Here is a 25,855-nt window from a genome sequence, read left to right as displayed (position 1 = left end):
GGTCGCCGCTAATGGCCACCCCCAACGGCCGTTCCCGGCCACCTCTAGCGGCCGCCGCCTCGCCCGGGCTGCGGCACCGCGGCCCCGGGCTGGGAAGGGAGTGCAGGCCGCCGCTGAAGGAGCCGGCCCCGGCGGGGGAAGCTCCTGGCTGAACCTGGCGGGGTTTTGCAGCGGTGACGATGCTCAGCTGCATTGACACAGTGATCCTACGGGTAAGAAAAGGCACGAAGCCACACGCACTTATTTCTGGGCATCCTTTTTGCTGAGAAGGGCCTCATAACGGGGGGGAGGGGGAAGTCCCCTTAATTTTTGAGTCATAGTAGGTGAAGCCAAAGAAATCAGGATGGGGGGAGGCTAGTGCAGAGCTCAGGTTTATGGCCCGGGTGGCATTACTAGGCTCCTGTCCAGGGCCGGCCCAGCTGCACCCCCAGTCAAGAGATAAGACTCTGATGGGAACCATCATAGTTCAAACACTGCTGAGCCTGGGGAATATGGGAAGGAGCTAGAGAAGAAGTGTCTTGAACAGCAAGAAGAGTTTGAAGGGGGAAGAGACTGGCCCATGGGCCAGCTGTAGGGACTGAGCTAGGGAGACAGGTACAGGACAGCAGAATTGGGCAAAACCAGCTGCAGTAAAGGCAGGACTTCAAAATATTTGAGGAGATACATGCAGTCAGTGTTAAGTTTAGCACCCTGCACCAGAGCTGTGTGGCACTTTCAATGTGGTAACAGGACACCTGCAATTGGATTTGCCATCACTTGTAAACACCGCATCAGTTTGTGAATACCTCTTTCCAAAACACTCACCTGCTAGCAGTTGTCTGCATGAGTACAGGTTAAAGGCTCAATCTTATTTTTACTAAGGAATACCTGGCTTGCTTAAAACTAGGCACACACAGAGACAGAGCAGCTGAAATATTCCTGTGAACGTAATACTTTAGCCATTATAAATATTAAATGCTTCCTCTTGTCTCCTGTCCCCACCCCCATCAGCCATAGCTATTTCAAATGAGTTAGAAGTGGTCTCACTTCTACTTTTCTCCTCCTTTCCCCACATTACAATGGTGATTACCTGATAGAGATGGAAAGCAAAAGTCTCAATAGGCACCAGCTTTTATGAGTACTATACACTGTTGGTCAAGAACTGAAAGCCCTCTGGCTGCATAAGCAGAACACTAAAAATACAGTATCTTGAAAGATACTTGGTATTGATTTTTTTCCCCCTCTCTATATATTAAGTCTATCAATTTTATAGCAGTCTCATTTCTCTTCACCCTTCCTTTATGAGCCACGCAGTGCATCAATTTCTCCTCCAGACTCCTCAGTTCAAAGTGAGACCCAAGGCAAAGCTATCTAATTAGTGTGCTAAATGCCAGGCATAAACCCATCTCTGTAATAGAACTGGACTGATGTTGAGGGTGAGGGCATGGAAGGTGACAACAATGACAAAACCTGTGCTCTTTTCACAGGAGATCAGTACGTCTATGCTATTCTCCACCACATTTTATATTTCACCATCCCTCAACGATGGGAAGGGATCCCCACTACTTTTCTCCATAAATTCTTCAGTTATTATTGCAGTTAGTCTTGATGAACACCTAATAATGAATCAAATGTGCTTTTCTAATCTCTAAAGTGGTAAGCCTTTGTGCATAAAGAGGCCATAAACTGACCACTGAACATCTGCCCCCACACTCTGTAGAAGGGACCTTGTAAAAGGCTGTTTGGTTTTAAGTTGTCTGAACGTCAATGACTTTGGTGAGGTCTGTTCTACATGCAACATCGAGATGTCATTAGCCCCAAAAAACTACAGCTTCAGCAGCTGTCACTCACCTTACATTCCTCCTGGTTTATACACCAGAAGCACTTGGCAATTATTTTGAGATGAGTACAGAAAGATAGATATGACAAAGCATCAGCCTTTCCTTATCTCTTTTTCCAGAACTACATGCAGTAAGGTGAAGTTATGCTGGGCCCTTGGCCCTATTGCCCTTCTATCCTTTACCTGCAAATAGTCATCAACAATACACAGTATATTAGATAATGCATCTGGGATTACTGAACTGATTCTTAATTTAACAAACAATGCATTGGACAGAGTCCTGGACAGAGTCTGCAAAGAGCACAACCCACCCTATTCCCTTTCTATACACATCTTCGACCAGTCCCCTTTTGCCACATTACCCCGTATCACTTCTCCAACCATTTTTCATTTGCATCACCATCTGGTGTTGTCCCCCCCACAGTTCCTAGAACAGCGAGTTTCACTCTGACCTTGCACACGAGTTCAGCATGTCCCCTGGTTTCAGGCATAGCAACAACTAAGGTATATTTGACTTGGTTGGAAAAAGTCTTTTGCTGATCTGATGCCTCCCAGACCCTTTTCACATCATCTAATGCTTGTAAAGGGATAGAGCTTTTGCCAGAAGAATCCTCTTCCAGCTTCCTCAAGTCCTTTCCCAAAAGGTTACAGAGAAGCTTACCTACAGGCACCAAGCAGCCTTTCCACTCCCCTTCTGAGCCAGCAAATCTGCTGCAGATCCTCCCTCAGGCAGCTGTGCTGCATTCCCCACTCCAGGGACACGCAGGAGCAGGGCTTCCCATTGCCCCCAGGTGTTTTTGTTCCCCTTGGGACTAACACAAGCTCTTCCAGGGCTCCCTTTCCCTTTCTCCACCAGACAACGTGTGTGGCCACAGCCATCTCAGCCAAAGGCTACCTGGAGGATATCCAGTGAGTTTGACATTGACACTGCTGCACCAAAGAAGGGAAAGCATCAGGCAACTATGAATATGAAAAAGCAGGCGAGAAAGGTAGCTTACCTGTCCTGCTAGCAAAAAATAGCTACTTCATGTGCTTAAGACTCTCAGTATCTGTGAGTAAAACCAGAGAATCAAAGACCAAAAGGACAACCAATCTGCTGTAGAAAAAGTATCAAAATTGGGAACAAGCAGGCCACAATGAGAGGACAAGCGAATGAACTCCGCTCTGGGGAGCTCAGCACTACAAGACAGCTGTGAAGCTGATCTTGAAAATACGGGCTCCAATAGCACACGCATTTGCCTTTAACTTCAAGGCGAAGGGGCTGTAGGAGCTAATGATGGAAGGAAGAAAAGAGAGTTCAGGCTGTAGAGTTTCTCAGCGTCTCCTGTTTCTGCTCAGGTCCCACAGCCTCTATACACATAAGCAGCGGTAACTTCCTCAGCTCATTTTCCATGCGCTTCCCACACCAGAAAACATGCTGCAAGTTCTCAAGCGACTGGAGAACTTCAGCTGGTGTAACAAAAACAGACAGGAAGAGACAGCACAAAGGCTGCTGCTTGAATGCAGTTTAGTACAATACTAACAAAACAGCCCTGGCTGCTAGACTGGTATTCCTCACAACCCTACATTGTTTGAGAATTGTTTAGGCTTTTGTAATGGTTTATTGCTTTCAGCCCAACACATGAACAATTTCAACACAGTGTGCACAGATTTTACATTTTCCAGTGCATCCTTCATGATCGTGGGCTTCCCAGTTTTCACAGACAAATTAAGAGTCTTGGAAGTTAAAGGCTGTGACTGGTTTCATTTGAGCATCCTGTACACAATTTTCTGCTATTTCTTCCCTTGTTCAGCATTGTCTTGCACATATCAGAAAGAGCAGGCAAACAGGATCTTGGCAAGGAAAAAGGGGATAGACTCGAGCAATCCCAAAGCCCTAAAATTCACAAATTCTGCCAGAAACAACTTGGGCTGTACCTGAAAAGGTCCTAGCAATCCTCAAGAAGTCCCCACTGGGACAAGAGGCATAATCACCCAGGGTGGCATGTTGACTCCATGAGTCTTGATGCTTCTAGACCAAGAAACGTGCTGGATTACTTGCAGGACTTGTGGCAGTCACATGCACCTTTCCAGACCCACAAGAAGTTATGATGGAGTGTCACAAGGGACGTGTCTGAAAATATCCTTATGTAGAGGCAAAACCTGTGCCAAACTATAGACAGAAAATGAGAATGAGCTCCATCAGTGACATAGATAAAGTTGAGGAAGCCCATGTATTAAGACCCGTCAAGATCTCTATGCGCTGTCCCATGTAGGCCAAAGTAAAACCTCCTTCTACCTATACCCCAAATTGATGCATTACATCGCCACAAATCCTTCACAAATGTGGTATTATGGCTTGAAATCAATGATGTACTGATGCAAGCTACACATGGACATAGTGGCTTGTGCTTTTGCAACTGTATCAATACAGTAGAGAAAAATTTAGTTTTCACACCATAATGCCCAAGTGAAGGGAAAAAATACCTCACCTATCTGGACATAATGTTGTATGGAATTAACAGGAGTTTTTCCATACCACACCATCATACTCGAAAGAAACTCAGCTCCTCGCATATGTAAGGATTTCAGCCCATAAAACTCAAAGTAACTATTTCCATTTGAACAAAATTGTGTCTGTCCGCTAAATATATCTATCCCTTTATTTTCCAACTCTAACCAAAGATTTTAGTGTCTGATCTTATTACAAATATGGATCAAAAACAGCGACAAGAGGGACCTTCAACCTGAGCTCCTGAAGTGTTATGAATACTATCCCTACAATACACAGCATTTAAACTTAATAGTACAGCTTTAAGGTCTTAACTCTACTCCAAGAAAAAACAGCACTGCTCTTAAGACTTGAAGTGAAGTCACTTTAGCTTTGCCCATTTCTGTCTTTCAAATATCTTCATAGAAGAGCATGAAGAGTCTCACTTAAAAACCTCAACTAATTTCTTCAGTGTAATGATGTGGAAACACATAGTAAAGAGTTAAAAAATGCCCACTAATCTCCATGTGTGAAATGAGAGTTAAGCAAAACAAAGTTTTGTTGTTTGTTTTTTTGGGGTTTTGTGGTTGGTTTTTTTTTTTTTTTTTTTTTTTTTTTTTTAACCTTTGGGATGACTGTCCTGCAGTAAAACATGACTTTATATATGTCTGAGCTCCTGGACTGTTTGTCTGTTAAAGCCTGAAAGATGTTTAGTTAGTCTTCATTTATTTAAAGCACACAGCAGGTATCTGACCAAGCCAAAAGTAGTAGTAGTAGTAGGAGAGGGAACAACATGCTTTGCAATTGTATTTCTCTTGATAAGCCCATAGCCTTAATTATCTTTCTAGAAAGCTCTGTACAGAATACTACCACATCTTTTAATTTAAATGCAGTAGGGAATTAAGAACATGAAAGAGCGGGCCAGTGATAGAAACAAAGGACTGCAAGTCATGAATACCAATTTCAGTGGCATCTATTAATGAACTGGTGTATAAATTTCAAGTACCCTACCACACTCTTACTATCTTCAACACTGAAACAGTGGGCCATTAGATGCTTCAGCTGTACCAAGTCATGAATGCTAATGCTTACCTTGTCATCACTCTTCTGTATTTCTAAACTTTTTATCTCCAGAAGAGCCCTCCAATGGTAAGACAATAAGTATTAGCTGTAGGAGTCAGGATCAACTACAAATTAACATTTTCAATAAACATACAAATCATTTATTTAAAATTCAAAACTCAGAAGTACAAACAAAATATTTAAGAAACAATAAATCCAGAAATGTAAACACTTATAGAAAATGTATGAACTGTACCAATTTAACCACCCACCATTCTTCACAGAAAATAGTGAGAAGTAGAAAGACAAATCAACGCCTAATTGTTATTTTTTCAGATTCTAGTTTAGAGGTAGAATACTACTGTGAAAGACTCAACAAAATTTAGTTCAGTAGAATTATGCTACAAGTGAATTTGGCCCATATACTTATAAATGTAATGAAGCCAGAAAAGAAGTTTCTTATTGAGAGCTCTTGTACAATAAAATTTGGCATGGCACTTTCCAAGACATAAAGCACCTTTCCTGATAAATACTGTTTTATGCTCTTGCAAGTAAAGGATCCTGTACTGTTTCCATTATTGACATAAAGAATTTAAAAGAATTCATAAAGCATTTAAAATTAGACAGAAAGTCCCAACTTTTTGGCAGGCATGTAGAAAGCAAGTGTTTTTCAGTAACTTGTCCTAGAAAGCCAAACTGGGAAAAAAATCCCTGTAACTATCACAGAAGACTTTTTGAAAGACTTCATGAATACTTGATGCTTACTTATTCGGGTGGCACAGTCCTCAAGGAAAAAAAAGTTAATACAACAGGAAAAAAGTCTCTTTTCCACTAGCTAAAAGCAGGGGGACTGACCAGTTTTTACATTTTATTGTCATTCAGGCAGTCTCCACTAAATGCTACAATTCTATCCTCTCAGGGAAAAGTGTATCTGTGTGAGACACACTGTAACTTCAAGTCCAGTAAAAAGTACACAGGTAGTCTCAAAGGAATGTATCTTCATTTTTGTTCATCAAACAACCTGCTACAAGTAGAAATTAAGATTAGAGTTCTTCAGACAATATATACAAATTCATAAAAACCAGGAACAATTTGCAAGCTCAAATGACATACAACATTATTCAGAAAAAAAACCAAACTTTTTTTTATATACAGACAGACTGGCTGCTAAGTGCATTATTTAAATTGCTGCATGCAAATAGAATCTATGGGGGGGTTTTTTTAAGGAACTTAACTATAAACAAACTGTTAGGCTTCTGCAATTTAGTTTAACAAGGACTTTCTCAAGTATTTGCTGAAAGATATTTGTGTTTTAGAAGCAACAAAATAAAACCTGCAGTCTTAATACCTTCTTGCTTTGCGGTATAAGAACACTTCCAGGGATGTAAATACGACAAAATCCCAATTTAGACAGCCAGTTCACAAGGACTCAACTTAAGCGTGACCCTGCTTCTTTTAAGGAAATGAAAGCAGAGAGTTAGGCCAACGTTCAGTACCTTTTAAAAATTCCATCCTTGCCACACATACTTTGTTTACAAAATAGCACCACACAGGAGTAGTCACCACAAAAAAAACCCAAAAACAAAAAAACCCCAACCAACAAACATTAGAGTTGCTGCATTCATTCAGCAGCTAAATCTCCCATTCATTTAAATGACAGTTTTAGGTACTAAAACCAGAGTTGTGACCATTAAGCTCAGTTCATGGAAGAAGGCAGAAACAGAAATTTACTTACTGTCATTAACGAGGCATTGCCTTCTGTTTTTCTTTTGTAAAGAAGTTATCTAACAGAGAGGAATCAATACAATCCAAATACCTTAAAAAACCCCTTGAAATACAAACATGCGAACAGGCCTGCTTTCATGATAATCTACTTTTCCAAATACTGTCTGGAACAGTGTCTATCAAATATTACATACGGTAGAAAAAATGCATTCTTGATTACATGAAAGATTGAAATTTGTAAACTATAAAAATAATTGGGAGAAAACTGAAACAGCAATCATAAGAGAGTTGGTGTTACCATCACAGACTAACCCCGAAAACACAGATAAACGCATTTCCACATTCCCCCTTGTCCCTACCTTCAGAAAAGCAGGCAAAAAGAACAATTTCTGCCATAGACTAGCTGAAAGAGGTTTTCATGTGCCAAACACCACATTTGGGGCAAAACAACTTGTGTGGCACAGTTTAAATCGTTAGTCTGAGCTACAGTTAGCTGATTTTTCTGAAGCAAATTAAAGCAGCACTTATACTGTACTCATGGCAGAGCTGACAACATTGCCCGACAAATAACCATTAGTGATCGCTTACATCAGCACTGGAGGCTCAGCCCAGGACAAAGTAAAACAGACAAGCTTTCCTTCTACAAAGTACATTCTTCTGTTGAATGTGAAGCCTTGCAAACGGAAAATGCTGAAAGACATACAATATTAATACCGGAAAATTTCAGACATGGATTTTCATATATTTCAGAAAGGCCTTCTGATTCCTTTGTGAAATTTCCATCATCTTCAAAGGGAGCTGTGCATCCCTACCCAGGTAAAAGAATACTACATACCTAGATTAAGAAAACTTATACAGACAAAGAAGATTAAATGTTAAGCCATATACTAAATTATGATATTTCTATATCACGATTCTTTGAGAGCTCAAAACGAACTGAGAGAAGCCATTTTTAAGTATACATCCAGCTTGATTCCTTATTTTTCCCCTCTATCCCCTCTTATGTCTTTCCCTGTATGTATTTTAATGGTCAGGATGAAAATATTTTGTGTATATACAAACTAATTACATTTAACCCTGTAAAAACTAATCCAAAACTTCATAATTCTTTGTGATTTCTGTATATTTAGGCAACTCATCTTCTACACATGCAAGATACTTTTCAGAACATCAGAAAAAAAAAATCTTTCATATTTCACAGCTTCCCCAAAAGAGTAAGATAAAGCTGATTATATGTTGGTACACACTTTGCTGTATCTTCATAAAATCAGTTTTGGATATACAGGTTACAAGTTAAAAAAAGCCAACAGTTGACCTAGGCATTAGTTAAAATAAGTCGTCTTGTGTTTGCATTTGCAATCTCTAATAACAGAGGAAATGTCAAGAAACTTCTAGGGCTCCCATGAAAAATTAAGTTTCACCAAGTTTCCCCCTTTGACACCTCCAAAATTAAAGTTGTTTCTGCTCTTTCTAATTCTGCAGCAAAAGTGATAATAATACAAAATAGCAAAATATATATGGTCTCTCAGTGTCTTCAGTAAGTGAAACATTTTTATCCAGTGATCTAGTTTCTCCCACGTCTTGCATATGCTAATACAGCACTCTGGCACAAAAGAGAACTTAGTTTTATTACACCCAACCACTGCTTCCAGTGTAACGTCCAACAACTGTTTTACAGACAGAAATAATTCCTCTCTCAAAACCCAAAGAAAGTCTCTTTAAAGGTTTATACAAGATTTTTTTTTTTTTTTAATAACAGATTTACAGTCAAAGAGCCAAATCCTATGAACTGTGGAGATTTCCAAGCATGGCAGATTTAAACACAAGCTGAGAATCTTCAGAGGACAAGGGTATGATCATGTAGCCTACACACCTCTTTGCACAGTTAATTAGGTGTTGTGCTACATTAATGCACCTGTACCACTTTCAATACCCAAGCACACTCATGCTCGAGGATCTAATTATCAATATGGTTATGCTACAAACATGCTGTAACTAGGCTGTTAGAAAGATCATATTAAGAATCTACCACCTCAGTTGGTTTTGGGTTGGTTTTTTTTTTTTTTTTTTCTTTAAATGCTCTCATCTATGCAAGGCATAGTCAAATGTCAGCTTGACTGCAGTGATAGCTCTTTTAAGAGGTTAGCGCCCTAGAACTTATTTTTTGGGGGGTGGGGAAAAAAGAGATGATGGCTACTCTCTACACAGAGGCAAGCTTTATTCTTCCAAGGTGAACTTCACTGCTGGGCAGATGGCTGGTACAAGTCCAATACAACATTTATGTTCTAAATAAAGGCTATTTTGAGGCCTCAAGCAGATACTGGCCTCATGCCAAACTCCTGAGTAGTGGTAAATTTCAGCTCAGAACCTAAACTAGACAAGCAACCAAAACTTTTACAAAAGTTAAATTATTTCACACGCTAACATGGTCATAAGAGTCACTTTAAAACAGCACTAGTTGATTTTAACGACACCATAGCACCAGAAGTTAACCTGTGGATTCAGAGAATTGTAATATGCATGTGTCTCTATATCTGAGAAGTTAATATTAGCAAACTATTGAAACACTGGCCTTTCAGTGCACATTGCAAAATGCAATATTAGCAAACTTAACTGACCCCTAGAAGTCACAACACCAACTTTTATTTTACTAGTCACATGGCAAAACAGATTTCCCTTGCCACTTTTGTGGTATACTAAGATATCTGATCTTTTTCCATTAAAAAACCAACGTAGCAATGGCTAGGCAAAATACAAATCCTATTGCTTGCCCAGTGTTTAAATGGAAAGCATAGCCTAGGTAACTTAGCACTTTTGCCAACAGGGAAGAAATACAGCTTTTTATCCACATCTAATCAGAATGTCAAATACTGGACATACAGAGGAAAACAAACAAACAAAAACAAAAAACCCAACAGAGATGTCAAGAAATAGTTTTAAGTCATGACATTTGGTTTTAGTATTTATACCTGTAGATAGTAGTTGTGATCCATCAAACACACTAAGGTCTTGAAAGCCATGTTGATCCAAATCTCAAAATGATATTAGCATCCTTGTGGAGGCAAAATATGTCACCAAGTCTGCTGCTGTAACCCAGCAGTGCAGTCTTGGAATTTATGTTCCCAAATCACATGCCCTTTTGAAATTCTCATTTAGTAAAGGCTGCTACTGGTTCCACTTTGAGTCTTACCTGAGAAAGCAGGGAAATTCAACCCCAGGACAAAAAAAAAAGTCAAAGTTTGTTTGAAGCTCCCTAAGGTCTGACTCCTGTAAGTCCTTGTTTCAGTGCATATGTAAATGACCTAATTCCTAGCCAGCAGCTTCATGTAAATGACAAAAAGAAGTCACTGACTTGGACACTGGTTTCATGGAATGCATCTTTGAAACACTGACCATACTACTCTTGTTAAAGTCAAAAGAAGTCTGAAAGGCAACTGCTTTCATCTTTCTCATCAGGCTGTATCCATACACGCATGCACGGCCTATATTGACTCCATTTCCTCCCACACTGTTTCCTTCTCTTTTGCAAAAAAGTAAGAACTCAATCCTGCTTTGTAGAAAAAAATTCAAAGACTTACTAACACATTCACCGAAGTGAATTTACAGCAAAAACCCCCGCCCCCAACACTCCCAATCTTCAGAATTAATTTAATGGAAGCCAGTTATTAGGATATCAGTTTTATGTTTGAAAATAAAGTGCATAATGACTGTCACTGAGAACTTTGCTGATTTCAGGTTAGCATAGTTAGTGTCAGTCCTCAGCAACATCAATAAAATACTAATGAAAATATAAATTGGTTACATGAGTCAAACAAAAGAAACGGCACACATGAAAAATAAGTTTTGTATAAATGGGAAAGAATGGGAAGTGAAATGGAATCCCTAGTCCTTTGTGGAACTGAGCCTACTATACAGCTATCCCAACATGCAGCATCTGAAATGAAGAATCACAGTCTGTTTGCGTCCCTTCTACTATTCCTGAATTCAGTTTGCAGCTTTCTGGTGTCTGACTGATTTCACCTCGGGCGGGGGAAGACGTATCTTGAGGGAGATCTACAGAGACCGTGTCAGATGAACCTTGGCTTTCTGCTGAAACAGTGATTTGTGGCCAACTACCCTCTGTTCCATCATTGCAATTTGTTCCTTCATCAGCCTCTTCCAGCTGCTGAACAGATTTCAAATACTGTTGTATTAGTCTGTTGTCCTGCTCATTACTAGAGCTCTCTTTACTTTGCCCACATTCCCCACGGTCATCCTCTGCATCCGAGGAATACGCTGAAACAGAATTGCCACGTTGTTTGACAGTTTCCTCTGAAAGAGAGCTCTCTGTTCCTTCCGTTAAACTCTTTTCAGAGCTACACAAGTTACCGACATGAGTCTGATCAGCCATGGAAGAATGAAAACCAGAATCTGGGAACTGCAACAAAGACTTTTCCTGAACAACATCACTAGCTGGAACTAACCAAGCAGAACTAACATCTGGTGGGGTTTCTTGCTCAAGTGTGGATGATTGAATAGATGGTTCAGATGGACAGAAAGTACTGGCTGAAGGGATCACAGGTTGCCAAGTGGCACCTAAATTTTGTGTCACTGAAAGCTGCCATTGTTGAAGGGATTTAACCTGTAAAGCATAGAGAGAAGTTCATTATGAAATGCAATTAAGAAAGTACTTTGATTTCTAGAGTATTTCTCGCAAATCAGCAACAAAGCTCTAGTATAAAATTTAAGACCAAGTGAATTAACAAAAGGTTCGCTATACCTTTAGGGAAAATATTTTCTTCCCACTGTTAAATAATGGCTTTTAAACCTAGATGCCCAACACTGACAGAGCACACAAGCCTCCCAGTTCAAGTACCTGAAGAAAAAGGAATCTGTTCTTAAAAACAGAAAGGATGGTGAACCTTTATGAAATAACCCAAGCTTAAGAAAACAATCAGTCTTATTTTTGGAAGAATAGCTTATTAATACATCTTCTAATAATTTTTCTACTTTAGAAATGAGTTGCTCACAAGCAACATAGCTTGACACCATTTCATTTGCCCTAGGCATCTAGCAGTCACATCGTTCTTCACACTTCTGCTACATTTATTTAGCTTCCCTTGCCTTTTTGTCCTCCTTCTCATACCAGGCTATAATTTAACCTTTTGTAACAAAACCAATGTTATTGCGCTAATACTTCTGAATGTTATTTTATCCCAGGATACCAGTATAGCAAACAACACAGTAATTAGATTCTAATAAGCCACCCAAGTCATCATTGGAAAAAATGAACCATATTGACTATCTCTTCAGGATCTACAGTATGCAATAATGCCTTTCAAATTCATATGTAAGCAGAAAAATAAGAGGACTAAAACTATTTACCTGGTTCCAAAGAAATCTGACCGCTTCCTCCTGTACAAGCCTCTGAATCTTATCTTCCTCTCTTTCTTTTCTTAGTCTGCAAGAACACACATTCAAATTTATGCAGCTTAAATAAGCAACATTTGGCTAACAAGATCAACAAGAATACATAAAAATGCCTACTTATATAACGGCACTCTTGACAGACACAGAGCCTAACATTAAGATATTACTGCAGTCTGGGTTGCCATCAATATCCAGCTGCTGACTTCAAGTTTCTTTTTCAGAGTTACATTAAGATTCTGCTTCCTTTTGCTGCAGCACGTTTATTGACTTGCTAATACTTTAAGTGCATTTTTGTAAAGTGAACCCAAGCTCTTCATTTTAAGTAGACGTGCTTATTTTTCCTGCACAAAAAAATCCCCAAAATAGTGCTTCTTTGTTTCAAATTATGCTCTCCCTAACTGATATCACTTGGATGTAGGCATGATGTGTAAGCATTGGGAGTTTCTAGAGGGGGCTCTACTTGATTCACAGAACTTTTGTCGCTTGTGATAGTAAAGGAAAAGAGCCTGTCAGACCACCAGTTCCCAGGCTGATCCTGAAAGATATAAATTGCAGATTTAGTTAATATCTTACAAATTGAGGAACTTTAATAATGATCTCCTCCAAACATGGATTCATAGGATCAAGAAAAACCAGAACCAAGTACAGAATTGCATTTTAAAATTGTATCGTGCAAGGCAGAGAGACAGTTCTTCTTTTCACCAGAGGAATGACTCTCAATATGGAGACTTCATTTACAGACTCTGTAATTGCTAGGAGACAAGTTAAAATAAATAAATAAATAAATAAAAATCACACTTAGCAATTTCTATTTTGGTTATGCAGTGAAACATGCAAGTCCTGCTAACAGAGGAATAGAAAAACTCATTCTAACCCAACCCAGTCATAGAAGGCACTTCGAGAGTATGAACAGCTATGTGCATAACTACGCTTATCTTACAGGAAGCAATCCTCTACAATAATCACAGTTTTATATTACCAACGCTAGGTTCTACTGCGAGTAGTTATATCAAGATCCATTTATACATGTTCTGAAATATCCTGGAACAATGGTTATATTCATTCAGATTTGAAAATACACAGCATGACCTCAACTTACTTTTCTATTTCATCAGTTAAGCAAATGATGTGCTCCTGCATTCTGTGTAGTCGAATTTCGTACCGCACTTCCTTGGCTCGGGGATGATAGTTCCTTGTGTAAAATCCTCTCCAGCAGGCTTGAAGCTTGGTAGCTGCTTCAGTCATTCTTTGCAGTTCAGCTGCACCTTGATTGACAACAGCTAATGAATTAGAACTTTCTCCTGCCATCTGGTCAGGACAGAGAGTTGTAACTCCCGATTCAGCACCTACTGAGGTGCTGGGGTGACTATGCAGAACTTGGTCTTCAGAGGATGCTGAACAATTGCTAGTATTAGCAGTCAGGCTAGCCGTTACTGGATCAGGAGAAGGCAACAGCACATTCTCTTTGATATTCTCTTGAGTTTCCACACTTCCTACTGCTCTGCCAGAGTGCTCTCTTGTAGCACATGAAGCTTCTTGCTTGCTAGCTGTTTCTCCTCTATTAACATCTCTCGCACATTCCATCCCTGTATCATCATCATCTTCTAGGCCCAAATTGATTCCATGTAGCTTCAGGTCTGAAGTAGGAGACACTGGAGACGATCCTGAAGCAACTGGCATGAAAGTAGACTCTGAGGATAAAAGGCTGCTGTTTAGTTTGTCTTCATCTGTCTGTATATCTTCAACGTATAGCTCCTTGTGAAAACTTCTTTCAAGAAGAACAGTGTTCTTTACTGCATAGGAATGATCATCATTTGCACTTGGTCCAACCCAAGAATTCTTCTGGATGATAGGTTCTAGATAGGCAGAAAGCCATATTCAAAAGTGTTATAGCATTTCAATAACATATCTTTTTAATTCATAGGGATTCACAATCTGTTTTAGATAGTTAGAACCTGGAGGTGTAAGAAGATCTAAAATGCTAGTAATGATAAGCATTATTTCTACATAACAGTAAGGACAATAAGTACTTATCACAGTTAACATCCACAAACTTTGGAAATACTGGGTACGGTAAATTGCACAAACTGCCGCCCCCTGGAAAAGCTACACTTTTATCAGATGGAACAGTCAAAGTAAGAACTCTTTAGTTTATTGTATTGTGGTTTTCACCTAACAATCTTACTAGCATTTCAAGACATGAATAAGCATGGAATGTATTTTTAGACAATGAAGTATAACTTCAGTCGACAATCTCCAAAAATCAATAGAATAAGAAAATAACAGGGCCTTGTTCTGAAATTCTCTCCACAAAGTTATCTATGTTAAAAAAAAATATTTATTTCCACAGGTTGGATCACAGGTGCAGATTAGCTTCTTACCACTTTCAAGAACTATCTGCGGTGGCTGGGCTGGACTGCTGTGTTCATAAGTAACTGGGAGTGTTTTGTTGGGAGTAGAAGATGTAGGTGGTCCTTCGTTTTGGTTTTGATGCATCAGCTGCCTCTGGTGGAGCCTAAGCACAGAGTTCCAACAGATTTTATATTTCTTTTAAACTTTTTTGGTACAGAAGACATCTAAAAGAACCTATCAACTACTTCAAAGGAAACAAGTGATCAAACCATTCTAAAACAAGAGGCTAGTTATGCAGATCCCTACACCTACAAGACACTAACATGACTACTCACAAAGTAGGGGATTGCACAGACTGCTCCTGTTCCCCTTCCTCCTGCCCATTTTTCTTCATTACATGTATCAAAAAAATAAAAAATCCAACATGCAATTCTGACTATAGACTGAAAACCATGAAGTATTTGGACACATAAGGAAGGAAGGTATGCAGATATTTTAAGTGCCTACTGCAGGAGACATTAGCTTGTATGCATAGAGGAGTTTGAGGAATAGGAGTAGTGTCTTTTACATTTGAAATGACTGAATCAAGGAAAGGGTATCCCTGTTACTAAAGGGACAAAATCCTAATACAAATTAACAAACATTGCCACAAACAAAATCATCCTTTACACACTGAGAAAACACACAGGTTGTTTCAGCCCAGCTAAATTCAAAGATCATGAGGTAGAGGTCAGAAAAGTCAAACTGCTTTAAAAATCATATGAGTGTGCATATATATATGGATGGGGATTTTGGTGTGTTTTTTTGGTGAGGTTTTGTTTTGTTTTTTTGTTTGTCCGGTGGGTTTTGTTTGTTTGCTTTTAAATTTTTAAAGAGTTATATTTTGCAAGCCAACTTCCTGAATTTTTCCCAGAAACACCATGTGAACGTCAGAGCACTTAGCTGGAAATTCCAATGTCAGTATGCTTTTATTGTACCTTCTCCTCTGAAATGACCCCCACATTTCTATAATTTCCTCCTGGAGATCACTCTACACTGACAAAGCATGCAGTAGCTCCTTCCAGACGCTCCCAAGTTTCCAGCCTTTTGATGAGATGCCGCCCTTCTGCTTACCACAACTCTTTTGTTGCCCAACTTTCTACACACACTATGCCACTTACGTAGCCTGCTCCTTTGAGCTGAGTCTTCTGCTCTGATTTTTCTGCAGAAAAAGTTTGTCGATAGGTCCTGGGGACTAGGGATACCTGTACTGTTACATTTTCTGGCTTTTAATCCCAATCAGTTCACCTTTTCATGGGAGGAAAGTGCACCACAGTAACTCTCCTGATCTACTTGCATAGACCTTAGCAAAATGGCTACTGCTGGCAGAACCAACAGGCTCTGTAGAGGCCTCTGCTGACAGACCTGAGGTGCCAGATACAGAGATCATCAAGAGCATCACTGGGAACAGTGTCCCTCAAAGGACAACCTTAACTTAAAACCAAGAAAGAACACAGTAACAACAAAAAAGTGGCTAATACACCAGTGTACCACAATAGTCTTCATTTACAATTAGAACAAAAGTTAATCTAAGCTCCTTTTTGAGGTTTTCCTCACTCTCACCATGGCAAAAAAAAATCTCGGTAGGTAGTTTGTTTATTTTAATCACAGTCCTAACACAAACCACCTTCAGTCCTACAGAGCAGACTGAAAAATATAGATAATTTGCTCCTAGATGGCCCAGCAAGCAGGAAAACACTCCTGCTGCTGCTGCTGTCTTACCCCTCATTCCCCTCTAGGATACATCCTGTACCTCCATTACTCTTCACATCTCCAGCCATCACTGCTGCTTTGAAATACTTAAAAGGAAATGTTATTATATCTAACACATAATAAGACATATAATTATGTTGTCAATTACATTCTCTAACAATAGAGAAAGAAGAAGTTCTCACCTTTGCTTACTCAGTATTTTTTCCAGTTTGGCATCCTCTTCAGTCTGGAGACCATATGTAGAGATAAGAGGACAAACAGTAGCCAAGTACTGGACTAACTGAACATGCTGTCCAGGTCGATATGATCTTCCTTTACCTTGACTGTAGAGCCATTCTGCTTTCAAACTGTTGGGAAAGGGGAAAATGGCCACCATTAATGCATGGCATAAAACCTCTAGCCCTCCTTTGATAACTGTTCTTCTAGTTGGTACCTCAGAGCTAATCTACAAATCTAACAAAAACTTGGAACATGAGCAGTGCCCAGAGGAACCGGGATTTTCATTACCAGAATAATGGATAAAATAAACATGGATGAAACAAAAAAGATATGACAAACACTCTGCAGTCTCTGCTTTCTCTATGTGTAGTCTTTGAGCACTGAACACACATTTGTGTGAATGAATTTATCAGCAAAGCTTTCACAGAAACACTCACACAAACATGTAGAATAGGCAGAGAGAGCAAAATCTTGCTGAGAGCATTCAAGCAACTAAAATCTGTTTCTAATTTAAATGCTCTTCAGTCTGAGAACACTTAATATAATATGTTCACATATAATAATACTGCTAATACAGAAAACTCCATTAGTCATGAAAAAAAATTCTAGAATTCTTACAGGCACCTTTTTGGTAACCTCATAATATGCTATGGTGAAACAGAAACAGGAGTGGTTTGCCTTTGACCAAAAAGGCAGCTTTTGATTTTATTAACTGGGAAATAAGACAGTAACTTCCTGGAATGTGTTAATGTATTGGACTAGAACGTGTTCATACTGGATAATATTTATACACTTGGACTGTTCTGATGTCAAGAAGTTTAGGAAGACATCTCTACTGTCATACAGATATAGTGATATCATGACCACAATGATACAGTAAGAAGTGACATGAGCAAAGTGATATTTAACTAATTGATACAAAAAAATGCCAAATCTAGAAATGCATATGCAAATCAGACCCTTTATAAAAGAGCACATTTGAGCTTCCCCCAAGATAACAGCTTTAATATCTGCTGATTGTCTCATTCTGCAAAGTAAAAGAGGCTGTAAACTTGGAAGGGATAACAGACCATTGATAAATTGCTACCACAGTTTTGCTCTGTAAAAGTGCTACTGTGAGTTGAGTAACAAAACCAACCTTAACTTTATACTTCTACTTAAATAAACTTGTGATTTCACACAATAATTCCAGTGTAACAGATTAAAAATTTAGCAAAAGCGATAATGTTAATTGGTCTGTATCTCATTAGCAAGGCAAACAGAATTTCAGATCATTAGCACTTTTCCATTTATTCTTATATAAAAATGCAACTTTAGGTTAGCCAAACTATTTCATAATTTCAGAGATTTAATGACATGATGTCACCTTTCCTTCTGAGAAATCACATATCCATCAAGGACTTTAAGGTTCAGACACCAGCTAACAATATAGGGCCTGTAGTCAAAGCCAGGGATAGAAGGCGTGGCCATCACACAAGGATTGTTCATAATTGACAACTGTTCCAACTGACGAAGAGAAGCCAGGAAAGAAACCTTGAGCAAACAAGATATATTGGTTAACTGAAGAGAACCATTAAATGCTTACAGAATGTACCACATTTCTCTAGTTACAACTAGATAACTCACACAAAACAACATAATTACAAATACATTGAAAAACACATTTGCTTTTTGAAAATTAACATCTTCAAAGGACCTTCTATCAACTATTGCCATTTTCCCATTAATTCCCCTGTAGCTCTTGGAAAGTATTAGCTTCTCTTAAAACCTGGGAATTGGGCTTTATGTATAGAAAAGTATAGTATTTCTATGGTTGCAGTTCACTATAACAGGCATTGGGATTGACAAAAAACCAGCAAGCCAAAAAGCTGAGAAACACTGTTTGAAGAAGAGAAATGTATTACCAAAATAAGATTTTTCTTCCAACATGGAAGTCCAACTGACAGTTTTGGCTGTTACTTATATTAAAAAACCAAACAAACAAAACAATAAAGACAAAAATCACATGCAGAATATTTGTTTCTCTTATAAGATGTTTGAGAAATAGATAAAATAAAACATGGGCCCAAAAATGTTCAGTTGCAACAAGCGCAATTCAAACACAGCAGCTGCAGAAGCCCTCTGCAGCAGTTAATCAGCTCAGTTTTCAACCTTCAGACAATCATGAACAGCTCTCTGTGAATTTAGTTCTCAAAGTATACTTCTGACGTCCTTGAATAAATATAAAAACAAAAAAATAAAAAAGGCAAAGCTTCTTTTAAGGACAGATTTTAAAAAGTATCACCTAGCTTGTGCAGCTAGTGAAAAGTATAGTTATTACATATAAACTATTAAAAGTTACTTCTGTCAACATGGGTCATGACAAAGTAAGAAGCCCATTTCATTTTTATCCAACTATGTTGGATAAATTTATCCAATTTATCCAATCCAGCCTGAAGACAAAGTGATATATCTTCTATATCTTACCTCATTTAAGTCTCTGATTTCATTTTCTGCCAAAGAAAGAACAGTCAGATTGTGAGGTAGGCAAACAGGAGCAGTGCGAAGTGAAGTTATAATATTTCCATGTAGCAACAGAGTCTATAAAATAAAAATATGGTGATGAAATGTATGTTTGATCAAAACCTCCACATTTTTTTGTTCAGGCAATACCTGCGCAATACACACAAAAGAACTACAATTAAGGCTTTCTGGTATCATGACAATTTTTTTTGTTTATTCCAGGAAGGGAAAACAAATTTTTATATTTTAGTGCAAAATCTTCTTGTTTTAAAATGCATAACTGAAGTATAGTCACAGTTACAAAAAACCGTATTTGGAAACATTTTTTCTCTACAGCATTCATGCTGAAAGAGTTAACACTATGTTTTGTCTTGATTCACAACATGGGACAAGAGAACCGAGAGCTATGAACAAGATCTCACCATGTTATCTTTATCAAAATCATTAGAGTGGTTATAGAAAAATCACTGCCTCAGTTCCTGCAACTTGAAAACAAGGAAAAGAATTCTCATATGCTTCCCTCTGGAAATTATAGTGATTAATTAAAATGCTTTAAGAGCTAATGTTTGAATGATGAATGCTTTAAAAGGCAGCAATTTTCAAAGCAAATTTCTTTATGCAAAGAATGTAACAAAACCAGAGATAAAGCAGCATCTACCTTCAGCGACATAAGCTTGGAGAGATCGCCTAATTGAGCTATGTTATTGTCTGACAAATCAAGATGCTGAAGTGATAGACAGGAATTGATTTGTTCAATGGCCTACAAAAATAAAGAAGTCAATTACTCACAGTAACTTTTTTTACTCATTAAATAAAACCAGGTATTGATAATTATAAATTATTTTGAAAGCTAAAACACACCAGATAAGTAACCCAAAACGAAAACCATGGGGTTTTTTTACACAGTTTCATTTTAAAGACAGTAATTCTTTTCCTATTTTGCGGGCTATTTCCCAATTCTCATCACATTTTTATAACACACCTTTTATTTTTTTCCTAGACAATTCTTGTCCAAAAGTTGCCCTCATAAACCAGTAGACACAAAACTTCAACATTTGTTCCAATCAAAACCATAAACACATTCAGATTGCTTTGCAGCATTTTCCAAATTTCTACAACACTAGATTCTGGAAAATGTATAAAGACTAAATGCTTTACCTTAAGGTTGTTTCCTGCCAAGTTCAGCCATTCCAGGTGCACCAAATCCTTCAGCCCTTCCACATACCCAATACTATTATGAGGCAAGTTTAGCACCCGGAGCTTAGTCAGTTTTGCTACACCCATCATTCGCACCAAACGATTGTTGGCTACAGAGAGCTGCAGATTGATACGCAAATAAAAGAAACAGTTTTAACTATTAAATTGCACAGACAGAATGGGCTTTTATTTTTAGCGGTTAAAAATCTAATCCGACAGGGGCTTCAATCTATCCATTTTCCATAATCCATTTTCCTATCCATAATCCATTTTCAAGCAAATAACACAGAGACAAAAAAATGCAAGAGCCAGGAAATAAATTACTGATCAAAGAAAGCAGTCTTCACAACTGGCTCTGCAAACTTAAGAGGAAATCTTCCTCCTAGCAATAGCTAAATAAAGGAGAATGAATGAGGAATCGTGTCATACGAAAATAAGATTTTAAAATCAGAATTACCAAACTATACTGCCAATTGTTGCACCATTCCTGGTGTAAAATCATACTTACGGTCAACACGGCAGAGGACAAAATATATTTCACATGATTCTCAAAAGAAGTCTTGTGCTAACAGCACTGTAAATCACAAACTTTTTAAAGGATAAATCCTGATTACACATACACATTAATAATGTGACCGCCAAGCTGGCAGACTGGTGAAGTTCTGTTGTAGCAAAAAACCCCACCTTTCCTATTTCAGTTTAGCTTGTCTCCAGAAGGTATTAGGTGACTTCAAGTCTACCTGGAGGCACTTTTAGTGATAATTAACATGGACTTGTACAGCTTTGCCCTGGAAGGATTAATACTCTGATTTTTTGCAAGCCCACGCATGTGCTTAACATTGTTATCACTAACGCCCTCATGAACTTAAATGGACTGTTGCTAGTATTAAAATTAAGGATAGGCACTAGCAATATCAGAGCCTACATGAATCAATATATTAACAGGACTACATAGATCCCCCCCACTTCAGATTTTTTTTAATTTGATATTTCTATTTTAACCTAATCCACATGGCTTTTTTTCTTCTTGTAAATTAAGGCTACTAATCCTCTTCTTTTGTGAAGAGTTATGAAACCCAAATGGGGAAGACAGTCCTGTATGTATGTATGTCTGCGTGTTTACAATTACACAGAGGAAAGACAAAAATAACATTATTTTAAGGTTACAAAGCTCAACTATTCAAAAGTTAACAAGTACCAAAATTTGGGTTATTAGTGTTTCTTTTATATTTCTATTATAGTTTCTAAGTGTTCTTATGACCCCCCGTTAGGATTTATTTAACTCATTTTTAGTTGCCTAGGTAACTAGCAAAACAGCCTCCCCCACTATCAACTGTAGAGCTACACTGAAAACAAAGCTTTCTATTTTAGTTAGCCATCATTTATTTTCCTATGAAGACAGTAACTGCTAACTTACTTCAATTACATAATATGGCCTTAAAGCAGAAGTATTTTAATTAGCATCACAGTACCATTATTTCATACAAATTCAAGTCAAGTAACGCTGACCTGCATCAGATTCCTGCATTTCTCCAAGTGTTCCAATTTAATTATCTGGTTTTTGTCCAGAATCAGAGTGTGAGTGTCAGCATCACAGGGTAAGGTTGGACCCAGTTTTTGCAGTCCTTTACCTGACCAGTTGACTACCAAGCCTTAAAAGAAAAGGGAGAAGGGGGAAAAAAAAAAAAAAAGATTAAAAAAGCTCCAAAGTCAACACTTCAGTCACATGTACTGAAAAAGCAAAGCAAGATATACAGATTTGTTTTATAATGCATGCAGCTAATTTGCAAACACAAATGAACTTCCTTTTCCACATAAAACTGAAGCAAATTACTTCAGACCAAACACATTAGAATAGCTGATCCAGTTACTGGAAGACATGGATTCCAGGCCCCGTCCCAGTAAAGAATTCTGGTGCAATTCTGGGAAAGTCAGTAACAGATCCTCTGAAGTGGGAAGCAGAGCGAAATTTTGGTAGCTAAATTTAAAAGGCGTGATACTCAAAACCTCAAATTTCAAGAGCCCCTAAATTTTTAAATTCTTGAAAGATTTCAAGTTTTGAGCAGCTTGACAACTACCTATCTGTGTGTAGGCACTATCTAAATCCCTGCTTACAGGCAAACCCAGAACATGCCTAGCACACATCTGTAGGATCACACCCCACATACAACAGCAATCATATCTGTCACTAAAAAAAAAATTTTAAAAAGGGGAAGGGTCTGGAAAAAGGGTAAGCACCATCTACCCTTTTATCTATCAGGATGTGGAAAACCTGATGCGGATGCAAACCTACAAACTTCACCTTCCTGGAGCGTTCCATCAAACACCCTGCTAAAATATTTGAAGATTAGGGCACTTAACTCGCAAATGTGAAATGCCCATGTGACAGCCTGAGGAAAAGAAGCAGCCTTATCATGAACAAGTCCTCTAAAAGCTAGACCATTGAATAAAAGCCTGCAGTTTTCTCTTTTTCCTTTCTCTCTTTCTGTATTTCAAAGGAAAAATAATATTGGCCTACACCATTTTTTTTAAAAAGGCAATCTAGGTACAAACTTAACCCAGAGGTTTCAGGCTGTGAAACCAAAACTGACACCTCTCTGCTGTCAGAAGTTGAATGCTTAAACTTCAGAGAAGAAACAAACTTAAGATTCAACCCTCCCTTTAAAATTTCCTATCAGATATGTTAAGACATGCTTCCTTGTAGCAGTTTGGCTGCTGCAAAACCTAATCTTAAGTATATAACTCATTGGGTAGGGAACATGTCTAATTCAGAGCCAAAAATTCCACTCCAGGACTTCACTGGCCAAGTCCTTCAGTGCATCTCACCTTAGGATTTTGGTGCTCGTGTCCTCAGATTGTACTGATAGGCTAAATGTTACATATTCCAGAAAAGTACCTAGTGAAAAGTCAGAACAAAGAACCCATTCATATAGCCATACTACAGTACAGGTGACATTTGGGCAGGAGCAAACTATAAATAGGCTGGCATATCATTTAATTAATGGAACACAATTAAAATGTTCTATGCAAAAACTGTTACTATGTAAAGTTAAGAGGAAAACGTTTGCCATCTACAGGGAACTCGAATCACTGGGTAGCCATGGCGACACCTGCTAATAATAATTTTTATATATTAAGCCTCTGCTGTGTGTTTTACATACACACACCATTCTAGTGCTTGCTCATCTCTTACTATCTGCTCACTAAATAACGCTACCTTTTTCAGCAGCATGTTCCAGAACAGCATTCTCACCTTAACATGCATTATATTTTAATGTTCTTACAGTTTGCAGGCTTTTAGGGTTCAGTTACGCTAAGGAGGGAGACAAACATTTTTGGTGTACCATTCTGTCAACTAGAGCATACACTTTTCTAAGAAGCATCTCTGATGACATTATTACATTTCCATTGCTTCTCAAATCCACAGCCACCCGAAGAGCTCTACAGAGCAGCAAGGCCAAGCCAGCAGTACCAGAAACAGTCACACTCCTGCCTTTGCATGTTCAGGGAGAAGGTACTTCATGTTTCTCACATAAGTAGCCATCTCTGCAACTATTTGGTCACTTTAAGTAAACTGAGAAATTTTGCATCTGCCCATTTATCCAAGGGCTTGTTACAAAAATCTGCAGCTGGCCCATGTTGACCGAGGAGAGAGGCTAGGACGCACAGTATAGAATTACAAGAGTAATTCTTTCATTCATGCACATGAGGTGTTCCATTCAAACCGGGGCACACTGAATGTGGTTTTACACATGGTTCTTATACCTTTGTAGTGTTCAGGTACAATATGATTTCACTAATGGCTACTTAACACAAATTACCATTTGCAAAGCAACTATATTTCTATGGCATCATTATCTACCTGCTTCTCTATTGATCTAGACGACCCTGGAGTCAGTCTTGCTATAGCTGCTTATCTATGACACCAGATAATGGGAGGGTTTCACAAATGTGTTGGAGGGGCTAGGATATGGATGTTATCATCTTGGTTGTTCAGGGGTATCCTTTATCCTTCGTGGACAGCTTTAAGACTCTGAGAATCAAAGGCCCTTATCTCGGGGTGGGGGGGGGCTGTCCTTCTTGTGATGAGCTGGGGTCCTTTAGTTTGCTTGCTTAAGCATGACTATTCAGTATACAATGTAAGCTATATAAATATATAAAGAAAGTTAATACGGTTTCACACTATAAAGACTAATTGGTGTAATAGTCGGGGAATGAGATTTTCCTAACAGGCTCTCAGTACCCAGAAAAAAGTTTCAAAATTGCTTATTGCTCGTTTGGCAGGTATGTGCATCAAGAGACACAACGAGGTTCCCACCTCAGAGGCTCACAATTTTTGTTCAGGCCTCTGCTCACTCACTGAGTCCTTAAGCCTCCAAAGCCAGACTTGCAGTATTAAAACGCATCGTCCTTTCAGACACAGCTGCAGGAAGCAAGAAACCGCACCCTCAGAGGAGGCGCTGACCCCCAAGATCTCTCTGCCCTCCACTTTAGGAAAAAGGGGCCTTATTCCAGCTCCTGGCCTACCTCCTACAAGGCTGCGGGCGAGTCCCTCCTTAGGGGCCCGGGCCTCAGCAGGACGGACCGCCCCTCTCGGCGCCCCCCGCCCATGCCCAGTGCCAAACCCGCTGCTGGGCGGCGACCCCCGCTCCTCAGGGCGGGCTGCCGGAGCGCAGGAAGCCGTGCCGACGCCGGTCTCCTCGCCCCCCGCTTTCCTGACCGCTTCCAGCCCCACTCGAGGGCCTCAGGTGCTGGCCGTAAGCGGGGAAGAGCGCGGAGAGCGAAGAGGGGAGCAGCCAAGCCGCCCCCTCCACCACCCCAGCGCCGCCCCAGCTCCCCCTCGGCCGAGACCCCGCGCCCCACCGCCCGCACCCATCAAGGGCCACAGGGGCTTTCAGGGCTTGTAGTCCGAATCCCGCGGCGAGCGCTCGGCCGCCTCCGCACTACAGCTCCCACGGTGCGCTGCGCGCCCCCACCTCTCAGCGGCACACAACGGGGACCCAAACAAACCCCCGCCGGCGCAACGCCCGGCCAGACCCCGACGCCTGCAACCCGGCCCGCTGCCTCCCGTGCTCCCCTTACCCCCTCCAGCCGGCGAGACGGCCTCGGTCCTCGCCGCAACCCCCGTCGCCGCCATGCTTCCCGCTTGCCAACGCCGCCAGGCAACCGAGCACCGGACGCCGATTGGCTGCCTTGCTCCGCCACGGGAAAAACGTGTCTTTTATTCTCGGTAGGATGGAACGTCCCACATACGGGCCGCCCGGCGGGATTTTAACCGAAGAGCGGACAGCCCGGCCGCCGTGAGCTACCCTGCAGAGCCCCCCGCCCGCCCCTCCAGCCGGGCGGCA

At 39.7% G+C, this 25,855-nt stretch overlaps 1 protein-coding gene and 1 long non-coding RNA gene across 5 annotated transcripts; one reads left to right on the top strand and one right to left on the bottom strand.

Annotated features, from left to right (window-relative positions):
• Positions 1–11: 11 nt before the first annotated feature.
• LOC142415793 (uncharacterized) lies at positions 12–14,969 on the top strand. The gene is made up of 3 exons (XR_012777526.1): positions 12–212; positions 8,836–8,926; positions 14,836–14,969. It is a non-coding gene; the product is annotated as an uncharacterized LOC142415793 (long non-coding RNA).
• CEP97 (centrosomal protein 97) lies at positions 5,528–25,849 on the bottom strand. 4 transcript variants are annotated; one of them, XM_075514523.1, is made up of 12 exons: positions 25,590–25,848; positions 23,334–23,403; positions 22,017–22,159; positions 20,469–20,627; positions 19,969–20,070; positions 19,275–19,388; positions 18,175–18,341; positions 16,772–16,936; positions 14,867–15,000; positions 13,585–14,341; positions 12,441–12,516; positions 5,528–11,697 (listed from the first exon to the last, which is right to left on the bottom strand). In XM_075514523.1, exons 3-12 carry the CDS (start codon positions 22,020–22,022, stop codon positions 10,984–10,986), a joined length of 2,394 nt encoding a protein of 797 aa, XP_075370638.1. In that variant the 5' UTR covers positions 22,023–22,159; positions 23,334–23,403; positions 25,590–25,848; the 3' UTR covers positions 5,528–10,983. The 4 variants fall into 4 exon arrangements, with proteins under 4 accessions (XP_075370638.1, XP_075370647.1, XP_075370619.1 ...); XM_075514532.1 differs by lacking the exon at positions 25,590–25,848 and adding an exon at positions 25,035–25,051; XM_075514504.1 differs by lacking the exon at positions 23,334–23,403 and having other exon boundaries at positions 25,590–25,849.
• Between the last annotated feature and the right edge of the window lie 6 nt (positions 25,850–25,855).

This window comes from Mycteria americana, chromosome 1 (assembly GCF_035582795.1).
Source record: "Mycteria americana isolate JAX WOST 10 ecotype Jacksonville Zoo and Gardens chromosome 1, USCA_MyAme_1.0, whole genome shotgun sequence".
Classification (NCBI taxonomy): Eukaryota; Metazoa; Chordata; class Aves; order Ciconiiformes; family Ciconiidae; genus Mycteria; species Mycteria americana.
Note: the sequence above shows the minus strand (reverse complement) of the source record. Positions and strands in the feature narration are given on the sequence as shown.